General features: G+C 49.1%; 1 protein-coding gene across 1 annotated transcript in view; it reads left to right on the top strand.

Moving 5' to 3' along the window:
• Positions 1 to 140: 140 nt before the first annotated feature.
• Positions 141 to 13,424, top strand: part of LOC115560692 (MDS1 and EVI1 complex locus protein EVI1-A) — a 14,305-nt gene continuing 1,021 nt past the window's right edge. Inside the window, exons 1-9 of the mRNA XM_030380190.1 lie at positions 141 to 232; positions 1,952 to 1,978; positions 5,987 to 6,153; positions 6,798 to 6,875; positions 8,992 to 9,161; positions 9,419 to 9,563; positions 11,529 to 11,777; positions 12,031 to 12,217; positions 12,384 to 13,424. The exon at positions 12,384 to 13,424 is cut by the window's right edge and continues 1,021 nt beyond it. Of these exons, the coding sequence (XP_030236050.1) occupies positions 161 to 232; positions 1,952 to 1,978; positions 5,987 to 6,153; positions 6,798 to 6,875; positions 8,992 to 9,161; positions 9,419 to 9,563; positions 11,529 to 11,777; positions 12,031 to 12,217; positions 12,384 to 12,518 (1,230 nt within the window). The 5' untranslated portion in view covers positions 141 to 160 and the 3' untranslated portion in view covers positions 12,519 to 13,424. The remainder of the gene's footprint in view (positions 233 to 1,951; positions 1,979 to 5,986; positions 6,154 to 6,797; positions 6,876 to 8,991; positions 9,162 to 9,418; positions 9,564 to 11,528; positions 11,778 to 12,030; positions 12,218 to 12,383) is intronic.

Raw genomic sequence — 13,424 nt, 5'->3', positions numbered from 1 at the left:
TCACGTTCATTTATAACACCAATTAAAGGCTTTCGTAATTTTTTTTAGATTTCTGAAATAATCTTGTCGTACATTACTGGAAGAGCATGAGTGTGTATCCTGATCCCCACGTGTTAAGAGCTGATATAATTTTACCATCAGCAGGGTTGAGAAGAGGAAGATGGCCGATCCGTTTGAAGCTCTGAAAGACAAATACATGAGGCCGGCTCCAGGCTTCCTCTTCCATCCACAGGTAGGAAGTGTGTTTGATTATTGTTTGAACTATTCTCGTTTGCCATCTTTCTCCTGGTGCAAAACGTGAAACAGCACACGTCTCGTATTAAACCTCCTTCCATACATCTTGACACGACCCAAACCAACACCATCTGCCATGCTCTTAAATGTAGAATATATATGTGTGTGTGTGTGTGTGTGGGTGTATATATGTATGAATGTTTGTGTGTGTGTACGTTTTACAATTGTCACAAGTTGAATAGTGAGAACCACAGGAGGCTCTATCAAACTGAACGGTTATTTTTTCTTCGAGCTAGTGGATTCAGGGTTAATAGGGATTAGAGCAGTCGTATCCCAGAAAGAGTTATTAGAATATGGCTCCAGCTTTATTCAACTTACAGCTTGTTAATTCTGTTTGTAGCTATCTGAACCAGATGTGGGCAAGGGCCCGGGCACCCAATGACATGTCTTCACATAATGTGTCTTTGATTAGGATATATCTATAAAAAACGATATGCTCTTAAAGCTCTAAAGAAATACTGCCCCCGGTGTTCTGTAGTTCTCGGTGGGTTACTTGCCTATGCGCCCGTGTGGATATGTAACTGCCACATGTCCATGACAGGCGGCTTAAACATTTCATTTTTTCGCTCTTCCCCCCGCGGGGTGCAAACAGTCTGTCGGAAAGTGAAAACACCCCTTTCCCTCTGGCATTTTAAATATATATATATATATATATATATTCTTCTTTTTTTTTTTTTACTGGATGTTTCAGGTCTGGTTTTAACAGGCTGTTTCATTTGTCTGATTTATGTCCCTTGTCGGGACTGCTGCCGGTGGGGGCTGCTCGAGGCTGTTGAGCCGTGCCCATAGCAGACACATGGTTGTCCTGTAATGAGGTGTCCTATCAGTAGAAACACTAACAGAGTGCTTAGTCTATCTTTATGACTTTATGATGTCTGGACACACAAATCAATCCCAGAAACACCCGGCACGCCAGGCTCGGAGGCCCGTCTGCGCGCCCTCCGGGGGGGGTTTCTTTTCACCTGACTCACTTGAACTTGTGCAGATAAATAAATATCTCTACACATAAAAGTGTTGGGACTCGGAGGGGTCTGGAACTCTTTTTAGGCATCCAGCATCAAGCTCTAGTTTCCTAGAAATGCCGTTTTATTGCTCTGCAAATACATAGCTAGGATTGCACTGTGAAGTTGCTAGTTGTAGCCATGGCTGTGTGGTTATGGCCATGGCTGTGTGGTTATGGCTATGGCCGTGTGGTTATGGCCATTGGTGTTTGGTTGTGGCTATGGCTGTGTGGTTATGACCATGGGTGTTTGGTTATGGCTATGGCTGTGTGGTTATGATCATGGGTGTTTGGTTATGGCTATGGCTGTGTGGTTATGGCCATGGGTGTTTGGTTATGGCTATGGCTGTGTGGTTATGGCCATGTGTGCGTGGATATGGCTATGGCTTTGGGGTTATGGCCATGACTGTGTGCTTATGGCCGTGGCGACGTTCAATTAGTTGACCGCCGCGACTGGTTGGGAACCTTTAGGGCCTTCCGTAATGCCATTAGTACCACTATGTAGACAGACGGGTTATTCCTCATTCACCCATAATCACACAAAGTTCTTCTACTGTCCCCACCGTACGCACACATGTGTCCACTCAGAAGCTGTTGATTTATAGTCCACTTCCTGGTTCTGATTGCTCTCTCTTTTCCTTCTGTCCTGACCCTCAGTTTCGTATGCCAGATCAGAGAACATGGGTAAGTTTCTATTTAAACTCCAGCACTGCCATGTGCCTTTTGCCTTTTAACAACTAAAAAAATACCCCCCCCCCCCCCCCCCCCATTCTAAACGCCCCTCTGCATGGGAACTTCAACTTTTCCAATAAACATAAACCACCATTTGCATGGCGTCGGCCAATCACCATCAAGCACGGTGTGACATGCGTGAGAACTTATTTTAAATATTAAAATGAATAAAAAAAAAAAAACATAAAGCCAACAAACACATCTCAATGTATTTGCTGTGTAGACATAATTACCGTTCTTAGAAGTTGTATGGGTTATTTAACCAAAAATATCAAAAGATATTCAGCTTCTCTTGTGATGTTGTTGACTGTACATCAGGAGAAACACAGCGCTACTTATCTCCACATGAAAGAGTTGAGTGGGGGATTCCCAGCATGTCCATCCAGCAATGATGTATTCTTGGGCTTTGCTTATTTACAAAATGAAGCACTTTTGTTGGAAATGGGCACGGAGGTGGGGTGGCGGTGTAATCTGGTCGGGGTTGCGGATGGAGGGGGGGGGGGGGGGGGGGGGGGAGTGGAAGCCGAGCTGTGGCTAGGGGGGGCTGCTTTACATCTGCACCAGGCTGACAGTCTCTGTGGGAGAGTGGGGGGAGGGAGGGAGGGAGATGGTGGTAGTAGTCCCCCCCCCCCCCCCCCCCCTCCTGGACATCTGGTTCCCGATAAAGATCAACAATTGAGAATGCATCTCGCTAATGAAGCTGCTCTTAGCATCACCGACATCTGAAGATAGCCAATCAACAGCTGGTCCCAGAGAGACGCTACAGCAACAAGCCGGTTCACAGACGCACACACGTACACACAAGTATACGGTGCCTGGGGCCAAAGGAGGAGGAGGGGGGGGGGGGGGGGGGGGGGGGGGTCATGTTGGGAAATGTAGGAAAAGTAAGATTTTTGAGGATTCCCTTTTCGAGCCAAAACGTGGCGACGTATATCTTCACCCTGTCCTCCAGGCTGGCCTGATGGACAAACGACTCAGTCAAAGTACGATAAAAACCCACATTATTTGTTTTAAGTCTAATTTCGACCTGGGTATGACTCATAGAAAAAAATATGTAAATATTAATGCGATACGACAAGATTTGAATCTGGGTCAGATGAATGATGGATGATGGAACGATGATGGGTCATCTGACTAACATATGATTTGGTGGTACTCACAGTCAGAGAACACAAATTCTAAACCCCTCACACAGACTGAGAGAAACCCAGACGGTGTGATGAAGAAACGGGGAAAGAGCCAACGCAACTAGCTAATATTTAGATAGGCATCAAGTTGGCAACAACATATTGTACATAACAGTACATCATTGGTAATACATTTAAAATCGATCACCAGCAAAACACTGTCAGAAAGTGCTCGATTTATCCTTGGATTGTAATTGCAAAGCACAGTGCCTGGCCATCAGTTGGCTTAAGGTTCTCCACTGACGGAGCTGAGGTGAACACCACTAAGTGACTCATCAAACACGCTTAGCTCGGTATACCTAATATTTTGTTAGGGTGAATAACTATTAACCATACATCCCACGTCTCACGCCTAATCGAATCCACACCTCGCACTCAAACAGAAATATCAAAGTGTTTCACCGCACCTCCCTCTCTTCTGCAACACATTACCCATCTCTCCCTCCCCGACTCCCCCACCCGCCCTCTGCTTGGTTCTTCCTCTCTCTCTCTCTCTCTCTCTCTCTCTCTCTCTCTCCCGCTCGCTCTGTTCCTCCTCGCTCTCTCCGTCCCCTCGATGGCTTTGATTCATGACGTGCAGCATTGGCATATTCATAATCAAGCAGAGCTGACACCTCACATCCTCCCACAGTAGGAATGTCAACGTCTGCGGCGGGAACTTTACACCCGGGCCGTCACTCCTAATCAGGCCCTGTGGCCGTCGGTCCCCCTAGCCATCCATCAGCCCCCCCCCCCCCCTCCCCACGCTCTGCCTCCTCCGCTCTACCTGTGGTTCAGTTTGTTTTTTGTGCTCTTTGTTGTTTTTGTATTTATTTGTTTTCTATAATTTCTCATCGTCACAAATTTTGTGTTTTCATCCTTTTTCATTTTCTACTTAAGTGAGTCTTTCGCTCTTTCCTGCTTTCTTTCTTTCTTTCTTTCTTTCTTTCTTTCTTTCTTTCTTTCTTTCTTTCTTTCTTTCTTTCTTTCTTCTTCCATTTTGTCTTCTGTTCTTTTTTTCCATCTCTCCATCTTCCTCTCTGGTACGGTACCGGTGTTCTCGTTTCTCCTCCTCTTTCCCCCCCTCACCTCTTCGCCCGTCCTCTCTCTCTTTTCCTCATCCTTTATTCTTTCGTCGTATTTGCTCCCCCCTCCCCCCTCCCCCCCTCCATTCTGTCTCTCCCCCTCCTCGCGCACCTCTCACCACTCCGCCGCCGCGGCGTGCCGGCCGAGAGTGACAGAGGGCGAGGCGGAGAGATGGAATGTCTGAGCGGGGAGCGGGGCTCCGGAGACGGACCCGAATCACCGTTGATTTGTTGCCTTATTGGAATAGAGGGGGACGGCGTGAGGAACAGGCCCAGAATGCAATGCACGCAAAATAATGCAAATTCTTGTGGCCCCTGTTTAAAAAAAAACATGGACTGACAGGCCCTAGGGCCTACTGGGACCACCCACCCCTCCCCCCCCCCCCCTTCCACCACCTAACCCAAACCCTCCTCCTTGCTCTCCCTCTCCTCTCCCACTGACTCCCCATCCCTCCCCCACCCCCCCCCTCCCTCAGCACAGCGATATCATTATTACCCCTGTCTGGCCCTTGATCAGTAATGTCAACATCTTTCATATTGACGAATGTGCTGTCTGGCCGCATTGTGCACAGAATGGTTTACAGCCCGGCAGTGGACATGAATCACTCCTGTGCCCCGCACCGCACACGCGCACACACACACACACACGTGGATGCGACACGCACATACACACACACCACACACGAACACACGTGCATGCGACACGCACGTACACACACACACCACACACGCAAACACATGTACATGCGACACACACCCACACCACACACACACGCACACACACGGATGCACGCACATGCACACAAATAAACATACCTATAGAGTAAAACACACACACACACAAATAAACACACCCATACAGTGACAGACACAAACCCACATTCACACACGTGCACACATTCAGATGAACACACACACATGCACACATTCAGACCCAAACAAAATCAAGAACACACTGTCTCACACCAAAAATACATGCACGTTCAAATATCAAGTCACCGATACATGCATTTACAGAAAACGCGCATCACCATGTAGAAACAAGCTTGTTAAAAAACATACGCTCAAACACACGCGCACGTGCAAGCACACATGGGCACACATGCATTACAAACATATATTTTGTCCTGTACACACATTGTCAGCAATTAATCAACTTAGGCTGTCATGCATGGAGTCCTGGTTCTCTCTCACACTAACACACACACACACACACACACACACACACACACACACACACACACACACACACACACACACACACACACACACACACACACACACACACACACACACACTTTTCTCCAGGTATCATGTCAAACTATAATGCTTATTAGTAGATTACCCAAAGTCCTCATTCCTTCCCCCCTTCTATTTCATATCATGTGCTTATAATGTATATTTGTGCAGTGTATTTAAAATTGAATTCGCCACAATTACTCCATGGTTGCTTTGAGTGTAATAAACCAGAAGGAATAATATGGTCAAGAATTGAACATTTCCTGGTCTCCAATGAGCCTCATTGTAAACGAGTGCTCTCCAGTAAGAATTCATGCCACCAATCAGTCTTTGGGGGGGTCTCCAAAGAATGCTCCGAAAGGCTGAGCTTCAATATCTGAGGCGAAATGGTAGTTAGTAAAAAGCTCAGTTTTATAAGAAGTGGTGGTGTCAGGCCTGACCCCGACCCCGTCCCCCTCTGTCCCCCCCAGATGTCGGCCATCGAGAACATGGCGGAGAAGCTGGAGACGTTTGGCTCGCTGAAGCCAGAGTCGGGGGACATGCTGCGCTCCATGCCGTCCATGTTTGACTTCAGAGCACCGCCTTCGGCCATCCCTGAGTCTCTGCTCCGCAAGGGGAAGGAGCGCTACACCTGCAGGTGGGCCTGGCACTTTGACATGAGGTTTAGGCCCAATCCCGCTTCTGCCCCTCCCCCCTTCCCCTTACCCCTTCAAAACAAGGGGGAGGGGTAAGGGGGAGGGGTAAGGGGTAGAAATGGGATTGGGCCTTAATATTGATGTCATATTAATGTGCACGTTTAATGCACGGTAAACGGACTGCGTTTAAACAGCGCTTTTCAAAGCTGGGGCCACTCTAAGCTCTTTATAATTACTGACTCGCATTCACCCATTCATACACACATTCATACACACATTCATACACACATTCATACACACATTCATACACCGGCAGCGGTATCAGCCATGCAAGGCAACAGCCAGCTGGTCAAGAGCATTGAGGGTTGGGGTTCTTGCTCAGGGACACCTCGAGACTGAGCCGGCGGGGGTAGCAAGGGATCGAACCCGCAACCTCCCAGGTGGCAGACAACTTGCACTGCCGTCTCTTGATATATGATTTTGAATTATATTTTTATGATTTTTACCTTGATATGGATGGATCGATGTGCACACGCACACGCACACGCACACACACACACTATTTACTAGAAATGAACTGCAATCCACTAATTTAGTGTTTAGTTTATTTATGTGTCTCTAAATTGTGAACTTGATGTCTCATCAGATATTGTGGGAAAATCTTCCCACGCTCTGCTAACCTGACCAGGCATCTCAGGACCCATACAGGAGAACAACCGTACCGGTAAGAGCTTAAATAAACTGTAATGTACTGTGATATCACAGAACATCTACTCATTTTAAAGTGTGTGTGTGTGTGTGTGTGTGTGTGTGTGTGTGTGTGTGTGTGTGTGTGTGTGTGTGTGTGTGTGTGTGTGTGTGTGTGTGTGTGTGTGTGTGTGTGTGTGTGTGTGTGTGTTTAATGCAACATTATTACCAAGAAAGAATGTGCCAGTGACACCATTTTAAATCGCCGGCTATAAAAGGAACTGGAGGATCTTAGTTGTATGGGAAAAGCGGGGAGATAAAATCTGAATCATCATCGTCTTTTCATCTCGTTCTGCAGTTTTGTTTCTCCCTGCATCCATCACAATCTCAAAACATGCACGCATCACCCAGTGATTAAAGTTAAAACTGTAACTCTTCCATCACATCCATCCGGCATCCATTTGGTCAACAAGCCACATACAACAGACCAAGATCACTAAGAAAAAAAGAGAAATGCTAAAATACAGGAATGACTAAACACGCTGGGCCATATTTGGCAATTCCTGCACTTTTGTATTTATTTAGTTTGTGTTACTTTGGTCCGCATGCTGCCTTCCCTTTTATACAGAGAGAGGGAAAGAGATACAGTTATTGGTAAAACTTAAAATGCGTTTACACCTAAAGCGAAGGGGCGGTGCATATAAATACAAAGCCATTGCAAAGACCCGAATAGATGCAACGTTTTCACTGGTTGTGTGAACGGCGTGAATTCTCCTTATACGGGTGAAATATTTGAACTTTACTGCAAATTTCGCTTGATGCTGAATCACTCGTGTGAGGACGTTTCCGGTTCACGCAGGCACCCCGAGTAGAAAATTAGCTTTTGCTGTTGGTGTGGACGCACCTGTAGGCTCACAATACAGCATGGAAATGTTTTCCCAGGGTCTTCCCCTCCATAGTCTGAGCCTCAGTTTATGTTTGTTTTCCCTTTGCCTGTAAAAGCCTGAAACAATTACTGCACTGCTAAATAAATTGCCCAGTGAAAAATGGCGTCCGTCGCCCATGTGACAGTCGGAAAGTTGGGATGAAGAATCACGAAGGGGGAAGAGGATAGTGGGCAGATGTCCAAAGAGGGCAGCTGTGGTCATTTCTCTCTGGCATGTCTGTGGCCAGACGTGAGCCCTAGCCTCTGGCTACTTCTTCAGCGGTTATTAGCAGTGCTGGGGAGTCGAGAGTGGGCTGTAGTACTGGACTACATAAATGGTGTATTTAGCCATGGTTGCAGCCATGGTTAGTGACTCCGTTTAGCTGAATAGGCTGAATGGGCAAAGGCAGCGAGCGGAGCAACAACAAGTTGTATTCAAAGTGTACCGGCGATCACATTAAACTGCATCGGTAATTTCTGGCAGGCCCTGCATGTCCTTGTAGTTACTGGGGCAGTGGAATCTTGGCCCAACACACGGGAGGTGTGTGTGTGTGTGTGTGTGTGTGTGTGTATGTGTGACTGACCACAGGGGACAGGGAGAAGGAGAGAGACTAACACGGGCCAACACTGGGCCGGTCTGATAGACTCTACTCCGCACGCTGGCAAGCCATTAAAGATTGCTGCTGTTTATTGTAATTTTTTAGCTGCAGATAACCAAGGGGGTTCCTGAGGGACAGCCAATTGGGCGAGCTAATTCTAGCAGAAGAAAAGATGTAATCTTCTCGTATAATTTTGCATGGAGAAAGTTGGCAAGGGCCTGTGATTTCGAGGGGGGGCTGCTCCAGCGCATTCTGTAGCGCGCTCATGTTTTTTACCAAGGGAGAAGAATGTAATTTTATTGTGCTGGCTGCAGATGAGAGGCAGAGAGGGTTCACCTCCAAGAAGCCCTCCTCCATCATGTCTGGGACGGGAATAGTTTGTGGTCGAATGTGTGTGTGATGTATCCGATTATATTTCCCAGAAAACGAACTCGCCTGCCCCCATCCCCCCCCCCCCCCCCCCCCTCCTCGTTAAATCAAACCGGGCGTCCAATCACGATCATTCTGTGTGTGTCTATGAGTGTGTCTGTGTCCGTGAGTGTGTGTGGCCGTCAATTATCGTCATGGTGACTCTCCCGTCGCGACACCGTTCACGAGCACTAACGCCTCGCCTGTGCTTTCTCCTCCAGGTGTAAGTACTGCGACCGCTCCTTCAGCATCTCGTCCAACCTGCAGCGCCACATCCGCAACATCCACAACAAGGAGAAGCCCTTCAAGTGTCACCTGTGTGACCGCTGCTTCGGCCAGCAGACCAACCTGGACCGCCACCTCAAGAAGCACGAGAACGGCAACCTCTCAGGTGGGTGTTTGAAAGTGGGACTCAGTTAATGTTAGTCAATGGCTAATGTTTGGTTTGTACAATACACAAAATACAAATATTCTCCATTGGGATTAACAGTGAACGACTGAATACTACAGCATTGTGATGGTTAAGGTTAAGTTGACTGGCTGGCTGTGAGCATTTCTTCATGTATTTGTTAGTTTCCTTGAAGGAATATTCCAGAGAAGAGTGTTCTTAGATTGAAGGCTAAACAGTGTCTTGCTGTGTGCATGCAGGCACTGCCATGTCGTCTCCGCGCTCCGAGATGGACAGCGGAAGCGCCATCCTGGACGACAAAGAGGACTCCTACTTCAACGAAATCAGAAACTTTATCAGCAACACGAACCAGAACCAGACGTCCCCGGATCCTTCAGAAGAAGGGTGAGCCTCCAGTCCTCGGTGTACATCCATTTAACCTCTGACTTACTTTGCTGCTACATTAAGGAAAAAAATAAAAAGGTTAATATGTGGTCATGATATTTAATTCAATATTATACTCTAGTATATATACTCATGTCAAGTACTAGCGCACACACGCACGCACACACGCGCGCACACGACCACACGCGCACACACGGGATGCACAGGGCTGTCATTACACCACAGATCAGCGCCGATCTGGGCTCAGGCCCAGCGGTTTGTTTTCACGCTCCTAACTAGCCTGATCACAGCGCAGATTGTGGGGTCCCCGATAGAGATCTCCCAGACTCTTCGGAGAGACCCAGAACCCCGCGGCGGGATTGAGGATTGAGGAGGAGAGGGGTGATTGGGGTGTGGGTGTGGGTGGCGGGGGGGGGGGACCCCACATCTGGAACCAACATGTCTGCCGACAGGAAGGGGCTGGAGAGGGTGGGGTCACGGGGGTCGGCCCGTGTTTCCTTTCAAAGGGCAGCGCTCCTGACTTCTCCTGATAGATACGATAGCCCCGGCAAATTACCACGTCTCACAGGGTAATTAGGGAATCTGTTTTGTTAATCACTGCGCTCCCTCCTCTCCCCTCGCTCTCCTCTCTCGCTCTCCTCTTTCTTCAGCCTCACTCTGCTCTCTTTTCTCTTTCTTTCTTTTTTTAGTTTTTTCTCCTCCATCGGCGCGCACCTCTTTTCAACACGGCTTGCCTCACCCCGTCTGTAGCCCCTAGCGTATCGTGTGCCATGAGAGGGTCTTTCACTCTCTCTCTCTCTCTAAAGCACGCCATAATCATTCCATGAATAAAACAGTCATGGGGAGGGATGGTTCTGATTCTGCACCGTGCTTAAATATTCTCTTCAGCTCTACACTCTTTCCCCCGTCGCCTTCGCGGCGGTCACTTCGCACACACACACGCCATCGCATCACGTTTGTTTGTAAGAGACAACGCAATATCCCGGCTGATTTTGGTTGATGTAATTTTCAACGCTTCCCAAATCCATCCTTCTCTTTTTCCTTCCGCGGTGGTTTCCCCCCCCAATGTCTCCGGACCCCGTGTGTGTGTGTGTGTGTGTGTGTGTGTGTGTGTGTGTGTGTGTGTGTGTGTGTGTGTGTGTGTGTGTGTGTGTGTGTGTGTGTGTGTGTGTGTGTGTGTGTGTTTTCTTTACTTCTAAAATGAGCATTTTTCAGAGCTGACGAGAGACGCACCGGAGTGTAATTAGCAGAGCGGCTCTTAATGTGGTTCCAGATGATTTACCAAGTGGTGGTTTCCTATGCCGCTGAGACAGTGGGACAGATTAGGACCCGGGCCGCTTGGAGACTCTCTGTTTCTCTCTCTCTCTTTCCCTTTCTCTCCTTCTCTCTGTCGCTCTCTCGACGAGAGGAAACGTCTTTGGTTGGCAATGCGCTCATAACTCTCCCACCATGTGGGACTGTCACCTAAATATTTTGCCTATTAGATGAATAGAAGATAGTTGGGAAAATAAACAGTGGAAGAGGCCGAGCACTCCGGCTAAGTGCTGGGGCCGAAGCCGCGCACAGAGGGGGCCCCAAGCCCCGATGACAAACGGGATCCTGGGGCCTCTGCTCCACCCCAGCTGCCATGTCCTGCCATCCTCTCTCACTCTCTCGCTCTCTCTCGCCTGGCATTCAATCCCTCCTGTCTATTGTTTCATTCCACTCAGGCTCGCTACCTGCTTTAAAGAGATTCCGTCGATGGTTAATTATCCAGCTGCATGTGTCTGAAGTGTTATGTATGGGTGCCATGTTATATTATGGGCTGTGTGAAGGGGTACAACGAAATCACTTTGAGTGATGCTCAAGTAATGCCTATCGTACACATGCATCGACCCACGTATTCACCCACACAGACATATTCGCCAACGCAGACCCAAATTCACCCACACGCACTCACCACCTCGGATGTTCTGCGGTCTGCAGGCTGAACGGCGGCACGTTCGACGAGGAGAAGCCACTGATGTCCGGCCGCGGGTCACGTGACCTCGAGGACGAGGAAGGGGAGGAGCTCGGCGCAGACGAGGAGGAGGAGCCTATGAGCGACTCCCTGCTGAAACCCGATGCGGGTCCGTTGCTGTCCGGCAGCTTGGACGAGGACGTCCTGCAGGGCGACATGGACTACGACCAGGCAGCGGACTTGGAGCTGGAGAACTCCAAGAGCTCACCCCGGAGGTAGGGCCAAGACAATGAGCCTTATTCACCGCTAGCAAGCATCCTGTTTCTAAACCATGGCTTGTCAGCGACTATCTCGGTTCGAAAACGGTAGCTGGGTGTTGGAAACTGAATGCAGAGTCCCTCTTTCGGTTTCCCCTCACCCGGTTACCGTTTGGAACAGATAGTAAGTAATAGTAATAAGATTCAACAGCAACATCAGTCCAGGAAATGTACTGTCAGCATTACTCAACGCGTCTGCTCCTTTTTCTAGGTATGAAGACGAAGAGGACGAGAGAGGCTACTCGGCCCTGGACCACATCCGTCACTTCTCGGATGCGCGTAAGATGGAGGAGAGCGAGATGAGCGAGGGGGACGGCGAGGAAGACGCGGGCTCCTTCGGCTCAGCCACCCTGGCTGAGGCCGTCAAGCAGCCGCTGTACAGGAAGTCCAAGACCCAGGTAACCTACTGGGAACGTGTGCGTGCGTGCGTTTGGCGTGCGTGCGTGCGTGCGTGCGTGTGTGCGTGCGTGTGTGCGTGTGTGTGGACGTACTGAGCGTATAAGAATGAAAAAAGGGCCTTGTACATTAAAACCAGTGTGTAACATACATGACCACTCCCTGCAGGCCTACGCCATGATGCTGTCCCTGACGGACAAGGAGTCCCTGCACCCCACCTCCCACTCGCCGTCCACATTGTGGCACAACCTGGCCCGCGCCGCCGCCGAGTCCAGCGCCATCCAGTCCCTCAGCCACGTGTGATGTCACAGCCCTTTCACCTCGCAATCCCCCGACCCCCCCCCCCCCCTCTGCTCTTAACCCCACGACACCCTGACTAAAGGCACTGGGATCCCCCCCCCCCCCCACCCCATTGTGGGACCACCCCCACCTCCGGAACCCCCCCCCCCTGTTCTCCATCTGCAGACCGACTGCTGAGCAGAACCACGGCCCCGTCTGACTGCTGAGCACAGCGCCTTAACACCGGTCGGAGGAACGGGGGTTCCCCTCGGAAACACAGCCCCCCCCCAAGATCCACCAGGTCCACGATCAAAGATGTCCCCCCGCGACAATAAAATGTGTCCACGTCCCATGAACGTCCGCCGGAAAGGGGCGCGTGCGATGATAAATGTGGTGAAAATAATAATGCTAAAGCAACGAGTGTATTTATTCTGCTGGAGTCTCAATGTTTTGCACAGCGGCGGCGGACAGAGGAGACGTGGCTGTGCCGAGGCTTTGACGTTTTGAAAAGTGTCGTGAATTGTCCAGCGCATACACGGAGGAGGAGGGCTTCGCCGGGGTCTCCACGGTGGAACGGTTTCCGATTAGCACGTCTCAGCCCCATTTGTACAAAATAAAATCCCCCTGCTTCACTACCGTGTGTCTCCATTGATGAATAATACTCTTAGTTTTTAGGCCTTTTGAGTGAATTACCTTGAAGCCCACAGAGATGCACAGGTGTTTCTCATTAAGAACATTGGACTCGACCAAGCTGAGGCTTTGTCCTTTTACTAGAAACACAGCCTACTTAAAAAAAAAAAAAAAAGGAAAGATCCTCTCTTGGCAGACGGCACTGTCAACGCTGTGTTTAGTACATCTGATTGTTGATAACAAAAAGGAATAGAAGGAAGTGATGTTAAACAAACCTGGCCAGTTACCGGTGTGTCCACA

This window comes from Gadus morhua, chromosome 16 (assembly GCF_902167405.1).
Source record: "Gadus morhua chromosome 16, gadMor3.0, whole genome shotgun sequence".
Classification (NCBI taxonomy): domain Eukaryota; kingdom Metazoa; phylum Chordata; class Actinopteri; order Gadiformes; family Gadidae; genus Gadus; species Gadus morhua.
This window is presented reverse-complemented; position numbering and strand designations above follow the sequence as displayed.